Genomic DNA, 27,406 nt, shown 5'->3' with positions numbered 1-27,406 from the left:
AAATTTCTTTACTGAAGGAGTGGTCAGGCCTTGGAACAGGCTGCCCAGGGAAGTGGTTGGGTCACCATCCCTGGAAGTATTTAAAAGATGTGTAGATGAGGTGCTTAGGGACATGGTGTAGTGGGCATGGTGGTGTTGGGTTGATGGTTGGCCTCGATGATCTTAGAGGTCTTTTCCAACCTTAATGATTCTATGATTCTATGAACTAGCTGATCTGGTCAGATCTTCCAAGATCTTTTTTGCAGTTCCTGTGCACCATTGAGGGAAGGCTAAATGTCGAATTCTTTGGATGGGTATGCTTACATTCTTATAGGTACTGCAAATTTTGGCTAGAAACCTGTAAGACTTTTTCTTCTTAAAGAAAAACTCACTGTGAATATGTGGCTTTCTGACAACCAGTGTGTATTTATCTGAATCTGACTTTTGTGGTCTTTAATCCAAATTTATGTCTTTTTGATTTAGAGAGGTGAGTTTTGGATTCACAAAGCTACACTGAAGTAAGCCTGGTTGAGGGATGCATCTTGACTTTTAGTGGTCGGGATGATGGCAGTAAAGATAATTACATGATTAATGAAGTGTGTGGATTTTTCCATAATCTCGGGGAGATTGGTTGCTCTCTGGTTACAGTTATAATGTAGCTACTGCATTTACTGGAAGGATTTATCTGTTTAAAACAAACCAGCAAAGGGGTTCTGCTGTCAAGATAGTGAAGTTGGCCTATGCAAGGCTCTGCTCTCAATGTCAGTTTGGTTGTATTTGCAAGTTTTCTAACCAGCACATTGCAGGTACATGGTTCCTGTGATCAGGACTTTTCAAAGTGTTCCCTTCAGGTTCTACACTGGCTGCTTAACTCCTCAAGAGCTTCTATGTTGGTATCTAGTTCAAGTGTTTACTCTTTGAAATCTGAATATCTTTGCATGGCTTCAAATAGTCTCCAAAGTGCATTTAAACAAGCAAAGGTTAAATGCTTTTATGTTTTTGATGTAGTCTGCTAATCTCTTGCGCTTTGTATTATATTGCCTGTTTTCCATAAGTGTAAACATTCCTGAGAATGGGCCCATCCTGACTTCTACAATCTTCATTGTAACCTCCTGAACTTTTAGTATGGTGATAGGTTATTTTCAGTCACTCTCTTATTTCCATGAAAAAATTGATAGCTGATGTGTTTCTTGCTTTCATTGTCCCATGTATCACAGGTATGATATTTTGGCTAAATAAATTTATCTGCTGCTTTTCTGTAAGCATGTACTGCTCATCACTTGATAATTATTTCCAGCAGATTTTATTTGAACTTTCATAATTATGAAAGTAGTTTCTATATATAAAGCTATTTGGATCCTTCTTTGTAGGAGGATCTAAACTGTAGAAATTCAGGAGTAAAATGATAATAATGGAAAAGAAATACCTACAGTTCAATTTAGTGCCTTTGTTGTACCACTTTTCTATGTTATGTCTTATGAAGACTTTAGGTTTTGTTGGTCAGTTTTAATGTCTTAAAATTATGAGCTGAGCTGAATAGTTGAACAGTGCTAACTATTTATAGCTGAGGAATGTCAATAACTTCAAGAAAATGAAGGAAGAATTATGCGCTCTTTGTTTGGGGTTTCCAAGTCTCTGAAAAAGGGTTAACCCAGATCTTTAAACTTGCTAGTAAATAGCACATGCTTTCTCAAGAAATTAATCAGTTTTGCTCCTATTAGGAACTTTTAAATTCTGTAAAAGTAATGCTTCTTGCTGTACGTAAACTTCAGAACAATTGGACAATTACATTTGCACACTATAGTAGTTGCTTATGGTTTTTTTTTTGTGGATCCTGGTACATTTCGAATGGCCAATATTTAGACAAAACTCTTTTTCCTTTCCCCTCTCCCTTGTTCCTGAAGCATTTCCAGTTTTTTAAATTAGAGATTTAAAACTTCCTTTCTAATTTGTGGTATAGAATGGGATGCAGTTGACTTTTTTTTTTTAAACAGCCATCTCATAACCTCATATATTTTATATTCTATTGAGTTAGACTAAAACAAAATGCTTATACATAAATCAGGCTCTCTGCTCTTGATTATTGTGGGCAGTGATGCAGGGACCAATTCTAATAGAATTTGCAGGGAAGAAGTCAATTGAGTTTCGACAGGGGTCATGTAGGATCCATAAACTCCCACGGGGCAGTTATCAAAGATGTAACTGTATGCAATGGAGCAGAACAGAGCTAATGCCTTTTACTTACTGATTCTTGATTGAACAATTAATTTGACAGTGGTCACCATGCACTTTGCCCTTATTAGATAGGTTTGATAGTACAAACAATCTTACAAGACATTTATAAGCTTCAAGGTGATTTTAAGTTCACAGGTGATTCTTCCAAAAAGCTAGTTAGGTATCGATTATCAGAAACTTTACTTTTGCTTTCTAGGGTGTAGCTCATAGTCAATGTGTTTGTTCTTAATATTATCACTGTTTTATAAAAAACCAAAAGTTATGTGTTTGCCAAATGCCATTTTAAATCTTTGTTTTAATTGGTTGGCTGGGCTGCTGTCCCTAGAAAAAGGAGGAAAAATCTCTGAGAAGAAACAGAACATGCATATTCATGTCTGGGGGTGTGTGTTTATTTTTGAACAAAAATTACCCTATGACTGACCCATTTTTGGTAAACAGAGCAAAAAAAAAATTCAGGTTATAATCAGCAGGCACAACATTAAGTAATATCCCTTGAAAATTTTTTAAAGGGTTAAAAAATAATTGCCAGTTTATTTTGGGGCTATTGGCCTTAGCTATTTATGCCTGCAATTAATATTTACAAATGATAATACTTTCATGACTAGAACATCACTGTAGTAACAATTCTTACAGCAAAAAGGGAATATAACACATAGCTTTTATTCCGTACAGTATAACTGCTGTTGAACTCATTCACTTTAAATTTACAAGTGTGATGATAATGTGTCTTATCTCATTCAGTGTTTGTGTTTTGAGCCAATGTTATCTTGTCTGTCTCATGTTTAGATGGGTAAATAGGCAGGAAAACTAGAAATTGTGCACCATTTTCAATGGAAACTTTAATAGATTGCCTTTTAAATTGTTTTTATAGCTTTTACATATATAAAGCATATCTGGCCAAGAGTGGTTGGATGGTAAATATTTGAGAGATTCTGGTACGCATATACATTAAAATATTGAATATTAAAAAATATTCAGTGACATCCAGATATATGTTCAAATAATCATTTTCTCTCTTTTTTGGAGTAGGAATGTAATTATTCTAAGACAGTTTTTATATAGCAGCTGGGTACTTAATTTAGTTGCATTCAAAGCTCAGTTTAGTTGCAAATTGTTCCTATCCTCTACAAGATAGTCATGTTATCAACATTATTTTTTTTCTGACAGAAGTTTGGGCTTTATCACCTTCAGTTGTTGACTCATCATCAGCTTCTGTGAAATCCAAATCTACATGTACATTTGAAGGAAACTGTACAGAAAAAAAAATAATCAAAGATGATCAAGGCAAAACCAAACCTTTGCAGAATAAAAATAGACTGTCAGGACAACCTGTTTCATAGTTCAGGGAGCTGAACCATCCCTCTCCCACCTGGGAGCAGCGCTTCTGAATCCTGCCCCTAAGGAGGACCTTGCCTGCAAACACTGAGGTGTGTGTGAGTGCATAGACAGACAGACAGACGGGAAAGTTGTGTCAGAACTGTGGGCACAATAAAAAGCCAGCCACCCTTTCAAAATCGCACTGGTAGAGTTCAGTGCTTCTACCCGAGACCAGTTTCTGCTTGCTCATTGAGTGGACATAGAAGGGCTGGCAGTATTTTGCTGCACCAGGATGGTGCTGCTCCCCTCCCCTTCTCTTTCCTTTCTGCGTGCCCGTTCCCTTCGTTACAGAGACGCTCGTAGCTCTGAGCTGTGACCTCTCTGCAAGCTGGTGCCCTTTCACATCCGTCTCCTTTGCGCTGACTTGCTGTGGGACATCTCTGAGCCTGCCCGTTCCATGGCACCTCCCTTAAAGCTTTTTGATACCCAATGCTACTTAAATGGTATTGCCAGACATGGAAACAAACACAGCATTGAAACGAGCAGTGTAGGAAGCAGTAAAAGTCACATTTGTTGTTTGAAGAGACTCTTTCTCTTCCTCCCCCTCCCCCTTCCATTTGAAGATAAGAGTGGCAGAGCATCTGAAAAATTAAATGACGAGGTGTAGTGTAACAGTGTGTGAAATCCATGGCATAGTCTTTCTTGTTTTTCTTGTCTTTGAAACAAGTTTTTCTAGCTTGAAGAGGCTTAAAAATCTGTTCCTGGCCTTGGGTTAAGGTTTGTGGCTCTTGAAGCACAAAGACAGGTGAGGTCCAGGCTTCCAGACCTGAGGGCACAGGACAAGAGGTTATTGTCAGCAACCCTCAAGAGTTGTCACCTTTCAACCATGGTGACAGGGGATGCGGGGCAATGGAAAGGACTGAACCTGTGGAGCCCTGCCTCTCTGGGCCACTACCCCTGCTGACCAAAGCCAGTGCCCCTGGGATTGCTGGTGCTGGGGCCCTCCTGGCAAGTCAGTGTCCCTGTGGCGGCCAAGCTGCTGACCATCGGCCTGGGCTGTGGTGCTGATTGTCACAGTGATGCTCCTCCCGTCAGTCGGGCAAATCCTGTTAAAGCATATGCTGGTATTTCCGTTTCCCTGTGGTATTCAGCATATGGGATTAGACACTTTTTTTGACTTTCAGTAGCCCTGCTCATGTCGTAAGTTGCCCAGCCGCTGTAATGTGGGATCTGCATTAGGCACTCACAGTTAAGGTTACAATTTTGTGGGTGGACAGCAGGGGCAGTTTCAAAATGACCAGAAGCAACTGTAATAATGTTTTATCTTTCATACCATTTCCTCCTTTTGCAGTGATTATACCAATGAAAATTTTGACTTTTCCAAGCTGAGTGAACCAATAACTATTAAAGTGTCAACAACTTTTTTTTTTCCCCCTATTCATCATTAATTAAATGATGAAATATTCTGAAAAAGGTTCATTGTGGATGGATTTTTGTTTTCAGAAACTCCTGAGTGTATGAAGCTGGGAGAGTTATAATGAAGATTTTAAAAAAGCAGAGAAGCAAACCAGGAAAGATTATTCAATAATATGAGTGTAGTCATAGGGCTGAATTCTGCCATCATAAATACTATTTCCCATCTGCAGAATACACCATAGAACACCTCTAGTGTTCTCCAGAAGTACTGTATTTTAAAATAGTTTTTTAAATTATCATTTTCTTTTTTCTTCCAGTAAAACTGTATCAAGTTTTTTTCTGCTGCTTACAGCATCTGGTATATTTTTAACAGCTTTTATGATTTTGAGACTAAGCAAAAAGATGCTTTAAAAACCAAAGTATTGAACACTTGCCTGGACATGGTCGGTACTATGGTTTGCTCTAACATTCTTATGTATTGTTGCAGCTTTGCGTATTATAGGGGACATTTTTGGCTCCTGGGTTATGGTAAATCATTGTATGCAAATGGAATAATGCGGAAATAGCAGTGATATGTGCTACAATTCTCTGTGATCCCTGTGATCTTAAATTTTAAATTGTCTTTGTATTGTTTATGATTATTAGTCATCTCACCGCTAGATGAAGGTTATCTTTGACAACTCTTGCTTTCAACTCTGTATGCATAAGCAGCAAATGCCCAGTTCTCTCTTCTATCTGACTAGAGAGAGCAAAGAAATTTTACTGTGGATTAATTCTTATATCTTTGATAGCAAATGGTTGAACGCAGACCCAGAATCTATGATAATAAGGTAATCTGTTTCCATTTGCAGTAGGCTTTTATTATTCGTTCTTTGTAAACCATTTAGCAAGGAGTACGGGCTAACATTGATTACTCCATAATTAGTGCTCACAGGCAGTATGGTTGGAGCCATGTTGGAGGGGAAAATTTATCAGCTGTTAAAAGCCACACGACTTGCATAGAAGAACTGAAGTGCAAGCTCTAAAGTGTATTAAATTGCCGTGTTTATCATCTATCTAAATGCTACTGTCAGTTCTCCAACTGCTTTATGTGCAACTGTTCCTCAAAGTGAGGCAGGAGTATCATGCATTTTATTCATAACAGATTGAACATGAGGCAATTATCAGTAGCCATTTGATGGTGAAGCTTATTCCCCACGTCAGGAAACTAGAAACAGGTATTCTGTAACAGATTGGGAAGGGGCTTTTCAAAATGACCACATCATCAGTGCAGATGCACAGTGGAGCATCTGTGCAGCCCTCAGGCAGTCATTTATATACATTAGTGAGAGCATTGGTCTTTGTGTGACTCCTGCGGGGCATGCAAACACAGCTCAACTGTTATTTTGCTGGACGATTTTCTTGCCAAATTTTATTAAAGTACATCATGGGATAACATACAAATGAGGTGAGATGAAATGCCTAAAAAGACTATCTGCGAGTCTGCTTTACTACTGTGAGTTGCGAGTGTTTATTCTAGAGTTTGTCTTCCATTAAGTTTCAGATCTTCACAGGTTAGCTACATTTGTCTTCCTTTAAAGCGATTCCCTCTGTAGTCACTAAATTTAGTTGCCTCCTGTGTAACGCCAGTGCCACTGGCAGGGCTTGGTGATGCTGTTGGTATTTGAGCTCACTGAAGCCTCAGGCACGTAAAAGGATTTTGCGGCAGCAGTGGCTGCAAGAGAAATTTAGGGGGCACCAAATTGCTCCTGTGGAAATGGGAGAGGCAGCATGGCCTTGGCAAGCAGGGTGCGTGCGTCCATGTGTACTGTTGCAAGCATTTCTTCTGATATTTGCATACTGAACAGTGGTGGAAAGGCAGAGAGCTGCAGGTGCCATTGCTCCGGGGCCAGCCTGTGAATGCTGGCAGGCAACCGACTGCTGTGGCTCTTCCCCTAAATCACTGCCCCTGCGCTCTTTTGAGCTTGGATTTTCAAGGGTTGCATCGTTTTCCTGTCGGCTTTGCCTCATTCCTTGCAGTCTGTTCGGCATTTTGACCTTGTTTCTTATTTCATTCTCTGTTTTGTTGCTGGCCAAACAAATAAAAGTTAAACTCCTACTGTTGATGTGAGTTCAGAATTGACACCAATGCCACAGTACTTAAAAATTTTCAAGAATCCATGGCGCTGATTCAATGCCTCTTCCAGGTTTGTGGAAAATAACCAGTTGCACAGAACTCAAAACAATGAAATGAGTGAAATTCATTTATACCTATTTGTTTAGAGGTTCATTTGCTCAGTGCTTGGAAACCCTGACCTTTAGAAGAATTGAACCTGCAAGCGATCAGCTGCAGGGGAGAAAATAAAAATTCCTCCCCCCCCGCCGCCAAAGTGAGGGGAGGAGGAAGATTTGGGCAGAAAGCTATCTTGCATAATTGTAAATATCGTATAAGAAAATACAACTTTCATTGTGAGAATATAGGATTTGAGGTTGCATCTTGTATTTGAGCATCTATAGTTAAGGCTATGCTCGCCCTCTGCTTCTTATTGTAAACAGATACTGTCTTAACATTATGTACTGTAGTGAGGATTTGTATAATTATAATGTCTTCATAGTTTTATATCTTGAACATGAAGAAAGCATGGATTCATACAAACTTTCCAACAGCTCAGTGATCATTGGAAGTTATTGTGTGTGTAGTGAAATACAGAAGTCAATCATGCATATTCTGTATCTATTAACCTGTGTAACCTTTCCTTTCCTTTTGGTATGATGGATGGAGGAATCTCTGCCACGAACTCACAAGGTTATTGTATATGGATGTCCCATCCTCTTTCAGATGGGCTTGCTCAATGATTTCAGCAGATGAAGAACTACTTTATTTTTTAACAGTATTTGTGTAGTTATTGAATGCTACGATCTTTTGTTAACATTTATTAAGTTTTGTATTCAGTGGGTTATTGCAAGCATTTTGGGTTTGTGTTTTAAACGTAGTAAGCTTCCTGGCTATATAACAAAAAATTATGGAATCTCTGCTATATATAGCTACCGAATTATTTTTTGAGTAAATATGTTCATTGATTTTTTTATAATGAGGGCTCTATGTGCTGTAAGTTACCGCTTTTTCTGTCTGTTTCTCCCTAACAATATAATTCTTGAATGTGTGGATAATATAAAGGGCTTTTTTTCTTCTGCTGCTTCTTTTGGTTTTATTTTTTCTTTTTTTTTTTCTTTTTTTTTTTTTTTAGCAAAAGATTTCTTTCTTTTGTTGTGTGGAAAGAGACTGTGAAAATGTGTGGTGTATGCTTGATACAGTGTTCCTTTATTGAGTCTTCAGAGAGTTGGAAAGAACTGGATTTTCAGGTGATGTATATGACCTATGCTTATTGATGCTAAATAATGACCTCTTCCAGTAGCTCTCACAAGTGTGTTCTGCTCTGTTCCTCTACTCACCCTTTGATTCTCTATACTTGCTGCTGGATCCCAGTGATGGCAATTCAAGTGTCGGTGGCTCCTGGATGTCACCAAAAGGAATCGGTGACCCAATTCATGTTGGTAGCTGCTCACCAGTACAAATAAATGGTTTGGACTCATTACAAAGGGATGGATAGATAGATGTATAGCAAGACCAGCAGAGTTGATGATTGTGGGATTTTCAGTGGCGCTTACATTTAAGCAAAACATCTGATTGTGTTACATCTGAGCAGCCTCTGAAGTCAGCCCAGCTTTGAGCAGAGGAGGTGGGACGTGGCAACTTCCAGAGCTTTCGCACAATCTAACTTTTTTATGGTTTTGTGATCTCCTATGCTGAGTTGTGGTGTAAGCATCTTTCCACAGCTGCATGCTGTTTTCTCCTTGGAGTTACGAGGGGTCCTGAGAATGGTCCCCACAAAACTTGTCTGTTAATTTGAATTGAAAATCTTCAGAAAGCTCCCCTTCTTAGGCTGGTCTAATCTATACCTGCTTTTTCTCTTTTCCTTTGTTTTCCCAGTCCCTGAATCAAAGACATGATTGTAGCTTTAGTAGTTATTGCCAAACATGTTGGTGAGTCTTAAATTTGAGGATGGACTATTTCCTAGCTATCATTGTGTAGATGGTTTATTTATGAATAGTGATCACTAAAACAGCTTTCCATTAGTGCTGAAGTGTTTGTAGAGACTTTTTTTATCAAATTAAGGGTTTGGGTCATTCTTGTTACAAAATTTAGATCTGAATGTGTGTCTGTGCTGCAGAATAACTGTCTGGAGAGTACCGCAGCTGCCTGAAGCTTTAGACTTGCTGGGTTGACTGCTGGTTTCAGTTGGGTCATAGCACAAGGGGCTGCAGCTCATAAATGCCCCCCATTTGCCCCAAGTAACGTCATCAGACAGTGTTTTTTGCAGTGCATTAGTGCATAGTTGATCTACTCGGGTCTGACCTGAAACCTAGAGACGATGATTTTGGTGTCAATGCTAATTTACTTTTTCACTGGTCAGAGGAGAGCGATCCTCGCTGGAAGAAACTGGCCCAATTGTGTAACTTGTTTTTCTACTATTGCCTTCATCCTGAACTAGTATAGTCCATGAAAACTTTGTCAAAGACTTCAGTGATACAAGAGAAGTCCATCGCTGAGCAAGGTGATGGTACTCTACTACGTAAGTTTTGTCTTCTGGACTCAGAATTCAGCACTGGAGAAAACACCAGTTCTCGTTCCCAGAAATCTGTGGTTTTCCTCCTTGCATTTACATAGTTGCCTTTATCCAGTATTTTTACCTGCAGCTGTCCACTCATCCAACAAATGTGTTTTCCACCAGAAAATGCTAATATGTAAATGTTTTTGATGTATACATCGTAAGTATGCTTTCATAAACAGAATTTTTGTCATCTTAGAAAATGTGCTTGAACAGTTTTAACTCTAAATCAAATAAGTGTTTGGGAACTTGGTTTCTTCAAGTCATAGCTACGAGAGTTGTTGTATTTAGTAATTACGCAGAATGAGCAAATTGTAAGAGTAGAAGAGATCCAAAAATGAGTAACTCCTTTTTAAAAACACACAAATCAGTACAAAAATGGACTTAAGCTGCTTTTTGGTTTATGTCTTTATAAGAATTCCAGTTAAATGTTATAAGCATTATAGGATGGTAGGACGCTTTATCCTGCCAATTTGTCTATTTGCAATTAGTTTAGGGTACACTGAATATGTTATTTTAATACTTCACAAATTAAATGTAATGATGTACTGCATTTAGGATTTATTTTTTCTTGCCAGCATTCTAAAATATTTTCACTTCCTCCTATATTGTTTTTTTTTTAAAGTCTAATTTTCTTTTCAAAGTCAGTGTCCCTGTGAAAATAAAAGCACCTTCTAAGGCCACGTAAAAGTGTTAATAAATTGGTAATCTGTTATCTGTTTATCCTTAGCTGAGGCTCTGATTTTGAGAGTCATTCATTCTTCAGTATTTTACAGATTCCAAGTCTCAGTGGTTCTTTTTTTTCTCCCCTTTTTTTTAGTATGTGGTGGTACTATTAAGTATGTCATATTTTCACTCCAAAAGAGAGTTGTAACACATTCTTTTAGTGTCCTAAATCAACAGTTTTGGCGCAGCCTAGCTTATGTTAATCTGTTCGGTATTTTCATAGGATATACACTTTGGTTTGGGGTTTTGTGTTTATATATATTTAGTTTCAGCAGATGACTGCATATTTATTTATTTTGGCAATATCATTAATCGTTCAGAAGACTTTTATCCCCAAATCCCTTAGTTTTTCAGACAGACCTAGAACATCTGTTTGTCATTCTGTCTTGAACATTGCCAACACAAATTAGTCTTGGAAGCTCAGTCCATATTTTAGCTTAAAATGTTCACAGACATTTTCAAGGTTCATGAGTTTTACAAGAGTGATTAATACCAAACATGCAGTAATCTGGATTTCCATCCAAGGTTTTTAAAAGTCTTTACAAATGTGAAACTTGCAGTTTCCCAGTCAGGTAGGTTAAGGAATTTCTGCTATCTCTTATGGGGTGAGACATTGCTGCTGTTTACCTAACCCATAGTTTAGGGTGAGGAATGCAGAAAAATCATTTAAAAAGATTGTGTTTGTGTGTGTATGTGTGGATTGATCCATCAGTCCTAGGCCTATCATGTTGGGTTTTTTTTTTGGGGGGGTGGGGGTGGGTGGGTGGGCGGGAGTGGGGTGAGGGGTGTGTGTGTGCCAAAAAACCCAAACAAAAACCTTAACTTGTAATTTTTTTTTTAATTTTTGTTTTAAATGAATGCAGTGATCAGAGCCTTGGTTTTTTGTCTCCTGCAGAAGGCCTCACCTTCAGCAGCGCAACGATTTAGTATCATGTTGGGAATTTTTTATCAAATTGGATGAAAAAGTATCTTTATACGAAGTGCAAACACATAGTCCTTGAATCAGCAAATTATTCTGTGTCAATGTCTTCGGTATACTCTCCCCATTTAAAGTGGCTGAGTTTGGAAAAATCTCATGTGTGTTTGTATATATATATACAAAAATAAATGCAAGCTTTTCAGGTTTTGTGAAAGAATTGTTATGAAGAATTGCTACAAAATCCTGGGGTTACTGATATGAAGTTAACCAAATTTTGGTTAATTGTCGTGTAACCAGCATGTACTTAGCCTGACTTTGGTAACACTAGTGCACAGCAGAAGGGATGCCACTACTCAGTCCCCCAAGTGAGGTTGTTTTAGAACATCTGAAATACCTATGTAATAGCAGATTGTAAATTCAATCTGCATTTAAGAAGAAAACAAGAATTATTTCTAAGTAAGAACACAGCTTAATTGAAATACGTAATTTTTCTACGTGACAGCCCTGAACAAACATACGTTTTTTTAAACATAACCTGTTCAGTGTGGAAGCCATCGTACCAGTAGAAAATGCACTACATGTAATTTCTGAAATATAATTTACTTTTAAGTTAAATAAATAATCGCAAACAATATGGATCGTCTAGAGGATAGATTTCAGATTTGAAATATGGGTGGTTCCTTGGCTGATGGGAATTTTGTTGCATGGTCTGGAGCCGACAGCTGTCAAGAAATTTTGTCTCCTCCAAAGCTCAATTTTGCCATGGTAATAGGTAGCTGCATTGTGGTGAGTTAAAGGTATTCTTCACCTTTTTGTCATTATTTTTGGCCTTCCTGTGTTGGAATGTTTTTATGGTTTTTATTTTGTTTTAGCAGAGGTGATTTCCACAAGCAGCACTTGTAAATGCAAAAGAGTTTGTTTTCTTCACACAAATATTTTAGTAGTAGAACTAGTTTTTGTAGATGACAGAGCTGTGTTCCCTTAGCTGCGTTCACCGAGAAGTAGCAGATCTCTTTTTCAGACGGTGTATTCAGGTTTTGAAGAGTCCACCAAAAGGAGATGTGGAGTTTTTTCATGTTGAGTTCTTACATTCAGCTTAAATTTTATGTGTGGTTTGGGTTCTTTTAACTGTCTTAATGATCTATGTGAAATTAATCAGAGGCTTCAATCCACTTACTAGCTGAGAATAACCCCAAGTTAAGTGAACAAAGGAGCCAGCCTCTTGATTAAAACGAAACAAAACAAAAATCCCCAAACCCCAAAATAAACCTGCATCTCCTACTGTTTATACTGACAATTCAACTTTGCTTTTTTGTTCAGACCTTAAAAAACACAAAATACTTCAGTATTTCCCGCACAGCCTAAGCAACCAGGATGCAGAGGCCAGGTGTTTGCCTCGCAGTCTGCAAGGTGCTTGTTCTTGCAGCTGGCCCGCAGCGGAGTATTTTCTCTGCACCTCTCATTTACAACTAAGGCTTGTTGATGCTTTCATAAGAAATACTCAAATCAGCTTTAACTTAAGTACCTATTGTAGTCATGTAACAACAGTGGGGACTTAACATGAGCTACTTAAAGTTGTTGGCATGCTGTAACATTTTTGAGTGAAGCGTGCACAGTAGAACACTTGTCCCTCCCTCCATTTATAACGGGAAAGTCTCTGATTTGGATGTAAAGTTTGACTGGAAACCAGCGTTCAAGCAGTAAAATAAGCTAAATGTAGGGTTTATGTAGATCATTCTGACACTGTACCAGCCTTTCTAATATGCATGAGCCACTCGTGTGTGTGCCAGCAGGACTGTTGAAGGGAGCGGGTGCCCGAGCTGGTAAGGGACCTCTTCCAAGTTTGATTGTGTTACTGCAGGCGTGGTGGTGGATATTCAGAAAAAGTGATGAATTGGAGTGCAACATTTTCATGAGACATAGGAGGAAGTAGCAAATACGAGATGAAAAATTCAGAATAGGAATAAGAAAGCCAAGAGAGGTTGTATATATGGATAAAAATAAAAATATACCTGTATATGCACACACTTGAAAAAATTTTTTATTTGCAATTTTAATGAAAGTGAAGTTTTTACAAAACAGTGTGATTGTGATGGATCATTCCTTCCTACATGCTTTTTCAGTTCATTGATTTGGGGCATGGTTGACTTTAGAAATTACCAGAGGCTCATGTTTTTCAAACATGTACTGCTGGCATTTCTTTTATTCTGCAAAGCAGAGCATTGCTGTTGATTATTTAACTTCTACTGATATCTATAAACCATAATCAGCACTGACATACACTAACAAAAACTCTAGCTCTCTCTCAGCGTTTGCCCATCACAATAAACTTTGCTTTCTTCCTTTGCAAATAAGGAATAACATATTTCTCATTTTCTCATACTGTGCTCTGCAAAGTCTCATTCCATGGTTGTTGAACTGAAACAAATAATCTGATTTCACTCATGACCCATCACTGAAGCTACAGTATGATGATGAAAGGCCCGCGTTTCTTGGCCATGGAGAAAATGAGATTTAACTGAAGACTTACAGTGATGTAAAAGTAGTATTTTCTGGAACATAAAAACCGATTTTAACTGGATAATTGTGCAAAATCCACAGCTAATCCATATCAATTTGTGATTCTCCATATGAGTTCAAACCTCCTTGCAGTGTCTATGCCTCTTTGAAGCTTCTTCAATATCGGTAGCAATTTTTGAAATGGAAATGTGTGCACTGATGCGTTGTGATTGGGACAAGTCAGCAGGAAGGTAGATGACAATCTCTCATCTTATGACAGATGTTATGGCTTGGCAGCTCCTCCGTCTTTCAACATTTGCTATGGAATGAGAACCAGTAGCTAAGTGTGAGGAAGCATGTTGTATGTTGAAATTCCCATGACTTAATTAAGAAATTGATTCTATTAATGAAAATAATGGCTTCAGATCTTTAAAAAGCACTTGGTTATTTCTGATGTTAATGCAACATCATTATTATATTGCGTAATAAACTGAGCTAGAAGAAGGCTTTATTTAAAAATACATGGGATTTTCTATTAAAAATTTAAGATTGAACAAAATTAGTTCAAGAGTTATTTGAATTCTGAAAGCTGCCCATATTTTATTTCCATTTTTACATTTCCAACAGAATTTATTAAAAAAGTTTTTTGCAAGTATTATCTGTGCTCCCTCTCTAAAATCAGGAGTAGTTTCTGGGAGACACTAAATTATTTGGACACTTCCTTCATTGGAATAAGTATCTTTTATGAAAGTATTGACTACAGTTAGGAATGTAGCAGTAGTAGTAACAGAACTAGTTTGTGAGAGAGCGCTGCCATTTCCAGGCATGCCTAAGCATGTGCGTATCTTCAAGCATGTCATTTAGTGCTACTGAAATTTTCAGGGTTACTCCCGGCGTTAGGTGCCTTCCTGGTCAAACTGTTAACTCTTCAGCAGGAAAGCTTGTTCTGAAGCTGATGATTGGGCCAATTTCTTTTTAAAGATCTTCCTGTTGGAAATGGACAGATTTGGAAACCATGAAAGGTGTACAGGTTTTGCTTACTTACTAATTGATGTGTAGAATGGGTGGGAAGTGGACTGAGGCAAATTAACCCTAGTGCTCTCAGCTGTTAAATTATAATTACCTTTTTTCTGAAAAGATATAGGTGTCACTATAGTTCTAGAGGCATTTCTTTTGACTTTTTTTTCTTCTCTACTAAATGGAAAAGGGAAACTTGGATGACTAATCTTTGAAATTGAAGCAACATCTATTACGCTTTTAGCCATCAGATGTCACCAGAGTACAGAGAGTAAGCATTAGGTGATGTGGAACTGATTTATGGATTTCCTTGGCTGTTATTTTGGAGTGGGAAGCCTCCAGTTCTGCAGAAGCTTTCTCAGATCAGTAGTCGCAGCATCTTGGCCAGCTCCATAATGGCTGTGACTCTCTTCGATGTCAAGTATTGAGCAAGAAATGGGTTCAGGACCTCGTCCTGCTTCTGTAGGGGCATTGACACCAAATGAAGTGGGGGTGGAAGCAAGCAAGAGGTGAACAAATATCATCACACAGTTCAACTTTGGTATTTCTGTGCTCGTTACAGTGGAATATTTAGCAGAGGCCTTGAAAGCAACTTGGGTCTTCACTGCACACGTAGCTATGGGAGTGCTTATTAGCTCACATACCCTCATTTGCTCTCTGCCGTTCGGGTGGTGTTCTGCTAGCCACAGAGCAGCGTGGACCTTTGCTCTGTTAGATGCCCAGGTGCTTACTGCTTTCTTGGGCAGCACCGTGTGCTGCCCATGTTTTCCCGTAGGCACTCTGCCCGCAGTGGTTGAGGCTGAGTTTGGGGACATTTGCAGGAATTTTGGTACAAACAGGTTAACTGACGTGCGGGAGAACCATACAAAGGTCTTTGAGAACAAGATGGAGGCTCCAATGAGTCTTTCAGCTCTAGGACTTTATGGTTTGGAATGTGAAAAGTTTAGTGACTACATTTTTTTTGTAGTAAGATTTCTTTCAGTCAATCTGGCATTATAAATGGACTTTAGGGCAGTTCTAAGGTTTAACTTCAACTTCTAGCTATTATATGCTTAGTCCTGATTACAGATCTTGCTTTCCATTACTAATGGTGCAAAGCAGCTGTAACAAAAATAACAATTTGACTTTAACTGCCTTATAGAAGTCAATAGTAAATATTTTAAAAATACATACATTCTGCATTTTCTGAGTAATTTCTATGTAACATTGCTGTCCCAGTGCTAATATGAAATTCCTTCATTCTTACTGGTGAACATCTCCAAAATTAAGCTTTAGAGTGGGACCCACGAAATCTACCTTTTGGCGACACGTAAAGGAGGGAGACAGAAGGGAAGATGTCCCTTCCATATTGACATCCAGAATCTGTTGGAGAGAGAAGTGAGAGATGTGACATAACAGATTTTATTTAAGCACTTGATAGGAAGAAAATTTGTAAAATGTTCTCAGATCATTTGCTTGAATGTGATCACCCTGATGTGAAATGAAATTTGCCGTAAGGAGTGTAAAATGAAAAATCATCATTCAGTAAGGGTATTTGGCACTGTGCTTTATTATAAAGTCCACTGTTTTCAAGCATTTCCAAGCCATGTTTTGTTTTGTTCTCGGACAGAAATTATTGGCAGATAAAAACCTTTTGGGGGCTGATAGGGAACAAAGTGAGACTTCTCCAAGCAAAAAGCCAAGGCCTTTGTAGTCTAGAAAAGGGGAAGGAGATTCCCAAACAGGAAAGCTGTTGAAACATGGAGAAAATTAGGGAAAAAATACAAACAATGGCAAGAAAACCAAAATGCCTGCGAGGCTGGAGATAACAAAATGACAGGAAAAGAACTGATGAACTATTGAAGATTTAAGGAAAAATAGATGTTTAAAAAAAAGTTGGAAGGTGTGTGTTAATGGTAATTTTAAAAGACTGTCCATCCAGCTAGACTGAGAGAGAACTGGTTGGGCAGCTATTTGTAATTTTATTACAGGTGTTTGTAAATCTGCTAAAAGTCATCTTTCTTCAGGTTTCGCTGTAATTGTGTAGAATAGTTTAGGAGAGTAAACAGTGGTACTGTCAGGAATAGTCTGCATTTCTAAGAGGTGAAGGTTAGACTCGGTATCAGAAATGCTTTTGTCTGAGGGAAACTTACATGCATTTAAAGTTCCAAGAGGAACAAGTACAGCAGAAAGCCATCCTGCTCTGGAGGGCTGGCTGGAGGCGGGAAGCGGAGTTACCGATGTCAGGAACATCTTCATGTTCTTCTAATGCAAAAATCCTCAGTGGGATTTTATGAGCGTCCAGTTCATGACAAGAATGCTTTGGATATCTTGTAAGACCTCACAATATCAGATTACACCTGAGCAAAGGGGAAACAAGCTGTTTCTCTGGGCTCTGTGCCAGTATATGTGTGAATCTGTTTCTCTGTCGTCAGCCCTCTCTGCTCTGTGATAGAAATACATTTTTTCCTGCATTTCACTCCTGTTTTCTAGCTTTGTGGGTTCTTCAGCTTATAAGTAAGGAGAACTGACTGTCCTGTTCCAGTCACCTGCATTTGTATCTTAACTTGGGTGTGATCTGAACATCAGGGCTAAGCAGGTGAAAATGAGGGGTTAACTTGATGTACTTCCTTACCCAATTCTAAATCTACGAGACAAAATGCACCACAATTTATTTTGAGCCCAGCTGTATTGCTATGTCTGTCCAAGTTTGTTGCCTGAAATATTTTATTTTTTGTTCAGCACTTTCCAAAGGGAAAGTGTTCCATAGGGAATGAAAGGATTTTCAGATGTAACCGTTCATATTTGGAAGCAGAAAAGCAAGTAAATAAGCATTGCAGGACCTCTAAAAAATGGGTATCCTAAAAATATAAATATGGGCAAGAAGGGAAAGGAGCTAAGAAGGAAAAAAGCTGATAAAGCTATTCCTCTCTGAGGGGGTCAGAGGGGATTATATTTCACTGAAAATCATAGATCCATGTGATCCAGGAGGTAATACTAGCAGGATGTAAATGTTTACAGCAGTATGATATTTTAGAGTAACAACTTTCTTTCTGTGGAATGTTGACTTACGGGTCAAAGAAAAAAATACTTGGACATACAGCAGATTAATGAACAATGCATTTATCATTTTTATAGGGAAAAATGAAAGATGAGATGTTTTGTTATACTTGGCTTCATTGGATTGTAACCACATGTTCCAGAAATGAGTGTTTAAAAATATTGCATGTAGCTTTTTTTACATGTTTCTAATTTATAGATATGACCTTTTCATATCATGAAATATAATCTTAGTCTTCCTCAGTATTTGGCTTTCTTCTTTGATTAAAATCCCAAGGTGGGATGAATGTGCTGTGTGACTGAAATTAATCTGTTTAAGCCTGAAATTGCTGGAGGCATGTTGGCATGCCGACTGCAGGCAAACGCTGGAGATTGCCTTGATTTGAGGGAAATTGTGTCAAAGTAGGTTTGCAGGACAAGTAGGTGTAGGAGACAATTTGTAGTAGTTACCTTGTGCTCTCGGAGCCAAATTTTGCTGTTTCTGCTTCAGTGCTCTCAGTGGAGGATAGCTGTAAGTTTCACTGGGAGGATAATTACAGTATTTTCACACAACTATTGATTTCTGTCGTGATAGCATTTGTTTTATTCATTATGCATGTTGATAAAGTGTGCATGTGTGTATGTATGTGTGTATATATTTATACACACTATGTGTGTGTACATACATACACATATATAAATGTAAAAGGTATTTTATTCTAAAGCTAGTCTGTCTTCTAGAACAAAAAGGGGTTGTTTTGGGAGATGCTGAGTGCTTCTCCTGAACACCATTTTCAGTTAAAGGGCCTTGTACTACTGAAACGACTTCTGAAGTCTTTTCCTGGTTTTCAGTAGAGAGATTTTCTTGTATTTCCTTGCATAGGTTAGGATCAGAGGTAAATATTGAACGAAGAATTAGAAATCAAAGGTGAGATTAAATCTCTTGCGTGTTTGTGGGCCATATTGTTAGGTATTTCTTCTTATAAGTTTCTTCACTAATTTTATTGGAAAGCACTGCATCTGAAATTTTTTATCAGTTACCAGCTTAATGGAGAGGTGTATAATTCTGTTCTTGGTTGTATCAGAATAAAAACTGCGCTTCTAGTGGCTCTATTTTCAGAAAATTAATGTGGGGTTTTTTTTCAGTTTAACCAAAGGAGAATCATCTCTTTGTGGCTCTAGATAACTTTTCAGTTTCAGTGAAGAATCTTGCACCATTCTGTGAGTAGTGGATATTTTTAAAAATCCAGTCTTTTTCAAAATAGTGCAAAGAAGTTTTGAAAAATAAACATTGTCTTATCAGAGTTTAGCGCTGCTATCGCTGTGTGAACACAACGACTAGCTTCTACGTAGGAGTAAATGAAAATCTACCCTTTTGGATGTCTTTTTATTGTTTTTCCAGCCTTGATTCTGGCTCCTGCAACCCCCAAAAGAAGAAAAAGCTAAAAATCCAACTTAAATTGTCGGAAAATATGATACTGGAATGAAGAAATAACTGCAGAAATGTTTTTCACAATTTTCAGACCAGCTATTCTTCAGAATAAAAATCAAGATGCAGAAAAAAATTATGAGAGATAATACCTAACACACAAAACCAGACACAAAATACCATCCAGAACCTCCTGTCAGCTGAAGTCATATGACCCAGCATGTTCATTACCTATTCAGTGTATATTTTAAAACCAAATGAAGATAATGCATATGTAAAAAAACAATATTTGTAAAATCTGAACAGAACTGACGCCCATTGTAAGCAGAAGGATCGTCTCTCTCCCCTCATCTGAATTCTGTTTTTTCCTTATAGAATGTATCCAGAAATGTTTCAGGGTGTTAAATATATGGCTGGGTGTAACAAGAATTACAGAAAGCAGCAGCAAATGTGGGCGTTGAGGGTGGCATGTGAGACTTCAGAAGCCAAGACTTAAGTTATGGCAAGTCATCCTGAATAACCTCCATTTTTGTTTGTCTTAGTAGGTGGTGTGCTTGGGAGTGCAAATGCCTTAACTAAACTTTTGTCACAGGCCAGGTGCTTTGGTTATTCATGTTTTCTCTCTCTTTTTTTTTTTTTTTTTTAAATTTACCTGGACAATGCGATGCTACTTTTGTATAATATGTTCAGGTGTAAGGTAGATGATCATTATATTTGGAAATAAAGTAGGTGTGTTTTTCTTATATAAAAGGTCTTAGTTCTCGCTTGAATAACTGACTCTGATCATTGATGGTTAGCTGTAGTTACTATCTTTTAACTCTAAATATTTGTCATTCTTGCTACCTCTCAGAAAGCTACTTCTCCCCGGTGCTGCTCTTAGGCTAAAAGAGATTAGTTCATTTACTTACTCAACACACTGAAGTGTGCAAGTGGAGAATATGGGAGACTTTTGCATGACTTTTAGAGACATAGATTTCAAAGCCTTCTTACCTGTTGTACTCTTGTTTGCCCAGACCCAATGTGTTACGTGGGACCCAAGAGCAATAACCTTAGGGCAGAAAAGCCTGGTAGCCTTATTTCGGGGGCCATGGGCATGGGGCGCATGGAGGATGGCTTCTCCTCCTGCTGATCCGCAGTTGCAGAGCGGCTCCGGGGCCCTGGCAGGGGAGAAGGGGGGAAGCCCTGAGCCTGCCAAGCTGCCCTGAGTCAGCACCCAGGGCACCGGGGGGGCTGGGAACCCCTGCTGTGGGCATGGCTCGCTGGCTGTGGACAGTTGTTGCTTGCCAAGGGCTTGGATTTGGAATGTTGCAGAGGAATACGCCCTGGGGTTGTTGCCGCCTGGCCCCCAGCACGCTTCGTCCTTGTCCTCGGAGCTGTGCTCTGGCTTTTGGTACGCTGGAGATGCCCCCCCCACCTGCAGTGCCTCGTGCCCTCTTGGGTCAGCAGCGGGGTAACAGCTGGGGACCAACTGCGCTGCTACACTGCGTTATCCTTCTTCTGGGAGAGAGGTGAGGAAAGAAAGTTGTAATTGCATTTAACATAACCCCTCTGGTCTCAGATCTACCAAATTTAAAATGGCTGTTTGTTATTCGCATCTTTATTTTTATTAGTAGAAGACAGAAGCATATTAGTAAAATGATGAATGACATGTTTGCTTACTGTTGGTATTGATCGCTTTCACTTTGTGACAGGACTGAAATGCACACACTTGAGAAAATCCAAGTAGACTTTATGCACTTGACATGTTTGACTGAATTGCAGAGGTCTAAGAATTTGTTCAGGAAATTAGTTCAACATGACATGCGTCTGAAAGAGCCGCTCTTTTGTTACATGTATTATAGGGCTGGATTATTAACTGAAAAACAGTATCAACAACAAAAATGCAGTAGGGGAATTGTGTGAGATTGCCCTTTTGTCCTGCAAGCTGTGGCAGAAGCAGAAGTGTGAATGAACTGCATAGGAAGGAGTGTTGAGCTCAGTCTGGTAATCAAATGTTCTGTTATAGCTGACACTTATCTTGTGAGTAGGGCTGAAAGTCAAGTGCCTGCAATCAGCAGAGAAGTGTAGATGCATTTTCATCATAAATTAAGTAGTCTAATTGTATTTGGTTGGGTTTTGTTGTGTTTTTTTTTAAATTATATTAGGCCCTTTTCTGGCAAACAGAAGTATTTTGTGATGTTTTTAAAAGGACGCATGTTTTGTACGTTGTGAGAGTGCGGTTGTGGCTCTGATAGGACCTGACAGTCCAGGCACACCCTCGTCAACCTCTTCACTCTGTGATTCAGACTTGGCACGTTCTTAGGATTTTAGCCATGTGTTTTCAGGCTGTCTCCCGTGCTGCCACTTATACTTGGGAGCAGCTTCCCATAGACCCGGCTGCCTCACCGCTTGTTGTCAGCCCTTCCTTACAGTGCTCTGCTCTTCTCGTACTTTTAACAAAAAGGAATTTAAAAAAAGCCAAAAGAAAAAAAGTTATTTTGCTGGGGAGGGTGTGTGTCCCACTTCCAGATGAACTGTCTTGCTAGTTTTTTCCCTATCTCATAGGTTTTCTTTTGTCTCCTGTCCATATCAATCCCTTGGGACTTCCCCCACCCACCTATATATTTGGGTTTATTTTTTTGCCTTCTCGGTATGCATTGGGAGAGCTTATTCTATAAATAAGTGTTTGTAAACAGTAATGATTAAAAGAATTAGTAATATCCAAATTCCTCAGGGTAAAGATTCTTCACCTGAACGTAACACCGTGCTAGAGGACAACTGACAACCCCTGCTTACTTTATTCTTGTGGATTTTTTTTTAGTACAGGCTAAGATCCTCACTTGTGCTTGCTGTTTCATAAGGGGTTGTGGTCGTTTGGAAAATCTTGCTGAAGCTGTATTGGAAAATTAATAATTTATTTTCAATTGCTGCATCTTTCTTTCATTTTCTATTGCAGCAGAAACTTTTTCAGAGATTAAAGTATTACTGAATGCATTAGAACAAATTCTGTTCATTTTCTCATCCATAAAATTAGTCACATTAGGTGAGATGCAGTAGATACCTTCTGAGTAACCTGGTACTATTTCCAGGTGATGTTTACAGGTAATGAGAAATGCATGGGAGTATTTGACAGTGACTTTAAAATTGTTTCAATAAAGCCTATAACATTAATAAAATATTGAGAAGGACAGGAATAAACTAGGCAAACTGTCTCACTTTTTAAAATGTTCTAAAATACATGAATTCTGTATATATGAATACATGAATCTTATTTTTGAATTCTTTATATTCAGATTAAGTGTTTTGGATCATGCTCTTCTATGTTTAAAAAGTCATGTAGCAAGATTCATAGATGCTATAAATCTAAAGGAAGTTTTTTAGTCCAAGAGGGAGGAGAGGATTGGAAGAAAAAGCAACGATTTCATCAAAAGCTTTACTATTCAGTTCTGTAACAGGCATTCTACATCTGCTTGTCATTCGAAGAAGCCCCAAAAGATGAATGGATAGTTCATTCATTATACGGTGCCAGCAGAGAGAGTCACCTTATTCAAATAATCTGACTGGTAGTGTCAGTTTGGCAAAAATCCAAGTTTTAAGTGATAGTCCTTACATTTTTGTGTGTGTATGTGTTTGTTACTGCAGCATCGTTAACCCTTAGGGACAATGGATACAAAGGAAATAATCGTGTAAAGTATTGAAACTTCGGTGGGTGCTGAAGGAGTTTGGTGCTTTGTGTCGACAGGTCCACTAATTGTTTTACAAAAGAAAGAATGAGTAAGTGTTGGTGATTTAACACCAATGATTCCAGTAAACCCTGGCATCTCTTGGAAAAATACCAAGAGGTATATCAAGGCAAGGTATGCTTGCAGTATATTAAAGTTGTTGGATCTAGCCTTCTGATGGAAGAACGTGAAATCTGTAGGAGAGACTTCTCTGATAGTTATGGGCATTCATTCATTTAAATTCTGGCTCCAGAAAGTTATATTTACACTTCTTTGGGAATCTGTTTTACTTGTTGCTGCTGAGACTTTTTGGTACTTTAATGTGTATGGGAGTAAAGTTACAAATGCTCTGTTGTCAAAGTCCTAAGTCATTACTGTGTTTTGATGAATAGCATTTAGAACAAATAAAAGTCTGCCTTCAAAACAGTTTTGCTCAGTCATTCTGCAGTAGGGCGAGCACCTAGTCGTTCAGATAATACTATATAACGATTAAGAGAAGTTTGATAGAGACTGCTAGCATGGATATAGAATATTGAATGCAAAGGAGGTATCTAGAAAAAGAGAGGCTGAAAGCTCCTTCGTGACCTCTCTGTGGTTCTGTACAGCCATGTAAAACAGACCTGTAAAGAGCAACAGGGGCACGCTGCCAAGTGACGGTCTCGAGGGCTGCGGCTGTGCGTGTGGGGAGCCGAACACCAAACCAAAGTTCTAGGTGCTTGGCTTTCTTTTTTTGTTCTAGGTCAGTAGGCAGATTTTTAGTGGTAACATTGCCTGCGATGTTGTGAATGGTTCACTGGCAGACTCGAAAGGTCATAAAGTGATAGCTAAACAAGTTAAAGTTCTTGTAGTGTCTTCTTTCAGTAATTTGAAAGGTCTAGCTTCAGAAAAGTTTTCATCTATCCTGTTAATTGTGAAATGTCTAGGAAGAAGGTGTGGATTTCTTATAAATGATTCTTTTATGTCCTTGATACGATGTGCTGCTTAGTATTAAAAGACGTGTCAAAACTTGTCTTGGCGGGGAAGAATTTGTATGCGTAGTTTATGAGCATATATTTATACCTGGACTGCTTCTGATATCCAAATCAATGAGCAGATCCAAACAGCATTTCTGTTTCTTTTTTATTGTCTACGGTAATTATTCCACTGAAGCGTATTTCTTCCCAAAATTACTCTGACATGAGCTTCTAATCTAGAATGAGAAATACGTGCTCCTCTGTCACAGGCTGGCTAAAGTTGTGTCATTGCTCAACCTTGAAAATGAAGCAGCTCTCCCCGGCTGGCAAAATGAAGATTTCACACTTGTTTCTAGCTCTGAATTGTTCTCAGGCATTGCACCTTAAAATAAAAAACCTATTGTGCATGTACAAGATTCTAAATTCTGTTTATAGGAATCAAACAGTTGCTAGTTTTTTCAGTCTCCAGGGCTGGCTTTGCAGGTAGGAAGGTAAAGACGACACTAGCAAAACATGTGCTTACGTCTGAAATATTTCTAATTTATTTTTCTCCTGGTGGTTAGTAGGAATGCCTACAAAATATTGTGCAACAAAATAGTGATTTTTTTGCAGTAGAAGTGAAAAGTTTGTTACTTGATTGTAATGATCTGTACATAATGCTCCTCTTAATCTTTGACCAATGCAGCTATCTAAACTTCCCAAATGCTTATAAGAATCCTAAGATAGTGCATAAGCTGTTATTTTTAATAATTCAAACACAGCAATACGTTGATATATTAGCGAAATACCTTTTCCACTTGTGGGACTTGAGGGGAAGGAGAGGTTGGTTTCTGCTAGAGGATGCTCCATGGTATTTCTCGTGTTCTGCCTCTACTCCTGATAGTTTTGGTGTCATAGCTGAAATCAGTGGGCTAAATTCATCATCCAGAAGTTCTAGTTAGAGGTTTGTGGCACGCTGGAACTGGCTTTTTTGGATGTGGCCTTTGGAGAGTGTTCTAACATTTTGAAGTCACCCATAGAAATTAAAATTTGGGGACAACTGAGTTTTGTGTAAGTAAAAGAAGAAAGGTCATGTCATAAAGCAGTTGAGCTGGGAGTCTGAGTATATGGTATGCTGCCTCTAGATTACTGACGACAGCGGAGGAGTTTTATTTTGGTGTCAGCAGAGACAGAGAATTACGCCTTGTTTTAGTCGCATCGGTTGGGCATGCGAGTGAAAAGAGCACACCTAGTACCGATGTGCAGACACAGGAATCTTGCAGAGAAAGGTCCTTCATCTGATCATTTGAACTTGCCCTTTCAGTTCGAAATGGGCTGTGTTAGACACTTAGTTATCTCCCAATTAAATTGGAAGGCTGAATTATTCTGTATAATAAGATTAGAAGCAGCTAAATGTAAGGCACTATAGCTTTTTTTCATGTTATTGCGTTACTAAAATTGCCTTTTGAGGGGGAGAGTGGCGTGACTGACACGTACCTCCTTCCTTGCCTTGCAGAAGGACGGAGAAGGGGGTGCTGAGGAGTAGTTCACGGTGACAGTTCCTTGGGTGTAATTGAGCTGCCTTCAGCCGCGTGCACACAAGGTAGCAGTGGCGCCCAGCCAGGTGCTGTGCTTGGTTAAGGTCAGAGGGATGGCCAGGAGTAAGTATGAGAGGAAGTAATAAGGATTATGCAGTCCATACAGTCCAGTTAATTGTATCTGTAATGTAACTCTCCTGCCTTCAGTTTTAACAACAACAACAACAAGTCTATACTGTTTTTCCAGCCCATAAAGCATTTAAGTAACTTTGCACGTTAAGAGATCAAAGGGAAAACTACCCAGTGTTACCTGAATAATGCAACATATTCAGTATTTTCTACAGGAAAATAGGAGGGGAGGGAAGCATCAAAATCTATGTCTTGTTTCTACTCATCTGAAGTAAGCCTCTTTACTTGAACTCGCGTATTTGAGATGTAAGTTTTGCTCTGTGTGTGCTTTCACGTTTAATATTTCCTTAGTGTCCAAAAATTTACAGAACTTCAGTGATGTTTTCTTAACTCATATAACTGTATGCTAAGACAGCATCAGGAAATGGTATTAGAGTCAGGAGGTGCTTTTAACCTTAGATTGTGACACATAGCTCTGGTGGTTATCCTTCTAGATTTCACTAGATTTTTATTTTTTTCCCCCTAAATGAATTTTTATTTTGGTCTCACTGTCCACCAGTCAGAAGTAGTTTCTTAAGACAGAAATTTCTGCTGACATGTCAACCTCAGACTCTGTTATAAAGTTATAATTTGATGTCACAATTGCAGGTTCATAGCGAGGTCTTGCTTAAGACAGATAATGATGCTTGCTTAAGACAAGACTCAAGACAGATAATGGATAGATTAACCAGCTGTATTGCACAGCTCTAATTGTGATGTTATCTACAAAATCGAACTCCTTGGGGTTATAGCTATATGGCAAAAAAAAAAAACACGTTTGATATCTTTAGTGTTGATCCAAAGTGGCCCCAGAGGTGCTGAGTCACATGAGTAAAGGATTGTGAATATAGCTTTGAATGTAACCATGCATCATTTCTTCTTGTTTAACAGTGCATTTTAGACTACTCTTGTTTTTCAAATATTTTTCTTGCCTTGGAATATTTGAAAATTGCTAGTTATGTAAGAAGGATAAATAAAAAGCTCTATTTGTATTTATAACTGATTTTCTTTTTTTCCTGAACAGGAATGAACATCTGCATAGATGCTCTCAGTGCAAGGTTGCTAAATACTGTGGTAAATCTTGTCAGGTAAGATGAAAAATAGCAGCTATAAAGGGTTGAAGAAAACAGGCATTTGAAGATTTATTTACAGGGTCTCCATGCATTTTGCGCATTCTCATACCTCCATACTGCAATTTCTTAGTTGTAGTTATGGACAGAGTCTGTAAACATGCTGTCTTGTTTTATTTGAATATTTATATAGTTGCAAATATAAGATTATAATGAGTGCAATAGACAAAACTAAGCTGAAACATGTGGTGTTTGGCTGTGCTTGGTTAGAGGGGGAGGAATAATTCTTCAGCTTTGCTGGCTGTAGGCTGAGGGCTCTAAGTCAATTTTGCAGTAAAACAATTTGTATTTCAAGAGTAATTTTTATCATGGTAAAGTATATATTCCAGTTTTTTAAGAGGAAAAAAGGGTCAAGAATGTGCAGAGAAGAGAAGGACTTGGGCAAAACTGCATCTCTGAGGAGGGTATCAAGAAGATGGAGCCAGGCTCTTCACAGTGGTGCCTGGCAGGAGGACAAGGGACAACAGGCTTAAGTTGAAAGAAGAGAGGTTCACATAGGATATAAGGAAAAGCTGTTTCGCCCAGAGGACAGGAGGAGGAACAGGCTGGCCAGGGTGTTTGTGTCATGTGCATGCTTGAAGGGTTTCAGGACCCCACTGGATAAAGCTCTGAGCTGGGTCTGGCCCCAGAGCTGACCCTGCTTTGTAACTAGAGATCTTCATAGGTCCCTTCCAACCTGAATTATCCTGTGATTCTATCCTATGAAACAGTTCTTAAAGGTGTTCAAACTTAA

At 38.6% G+C, this 27,406-nt stretch overlaps 1 protein-coding gene across 1 annotated transcript in view; it reads left to right on the top strand.

Moving 5' to 3' along the window:
• The window catches only part of SMYD3 (SET and MYND domain containing 3), a 437,259-nt gene that overhangs the window by 27,496 nt on the left and 382,357 nt on the right, over positions 1 to 27,406 (top strand). The window contains exon 2 of the mRNA XM_075146580.1: positions 26,568 to 26,631. Within this exon, the coding sequence (XP_075002681.1) occupies positions 26,568 to 26,631 (64 nt within the window). The remainder of the gene's footprint in view (positions 1 to 26,567; positions 26,632 to 27,406) is intronic.

This window comes from Calonectris borealis, chromosome 3 (assembly GCF_964195595.1).
Source record: "Calonectris borealis chromosome 3, bCalBor7.hap1.2, whole genome shotgun sequence".
Classification (NCBI taxonomy): Eukaryota; Metazoa; Chordata; class Aves; order Procellariiformes; family Procellariidae; genus Calonectris; species Calonectris borealis.
The sequence above is the reverse complement of the archived record's forward strand: the minus strand, read 5'-3'. Positions and strand labels throughout refer to the sequence as shown.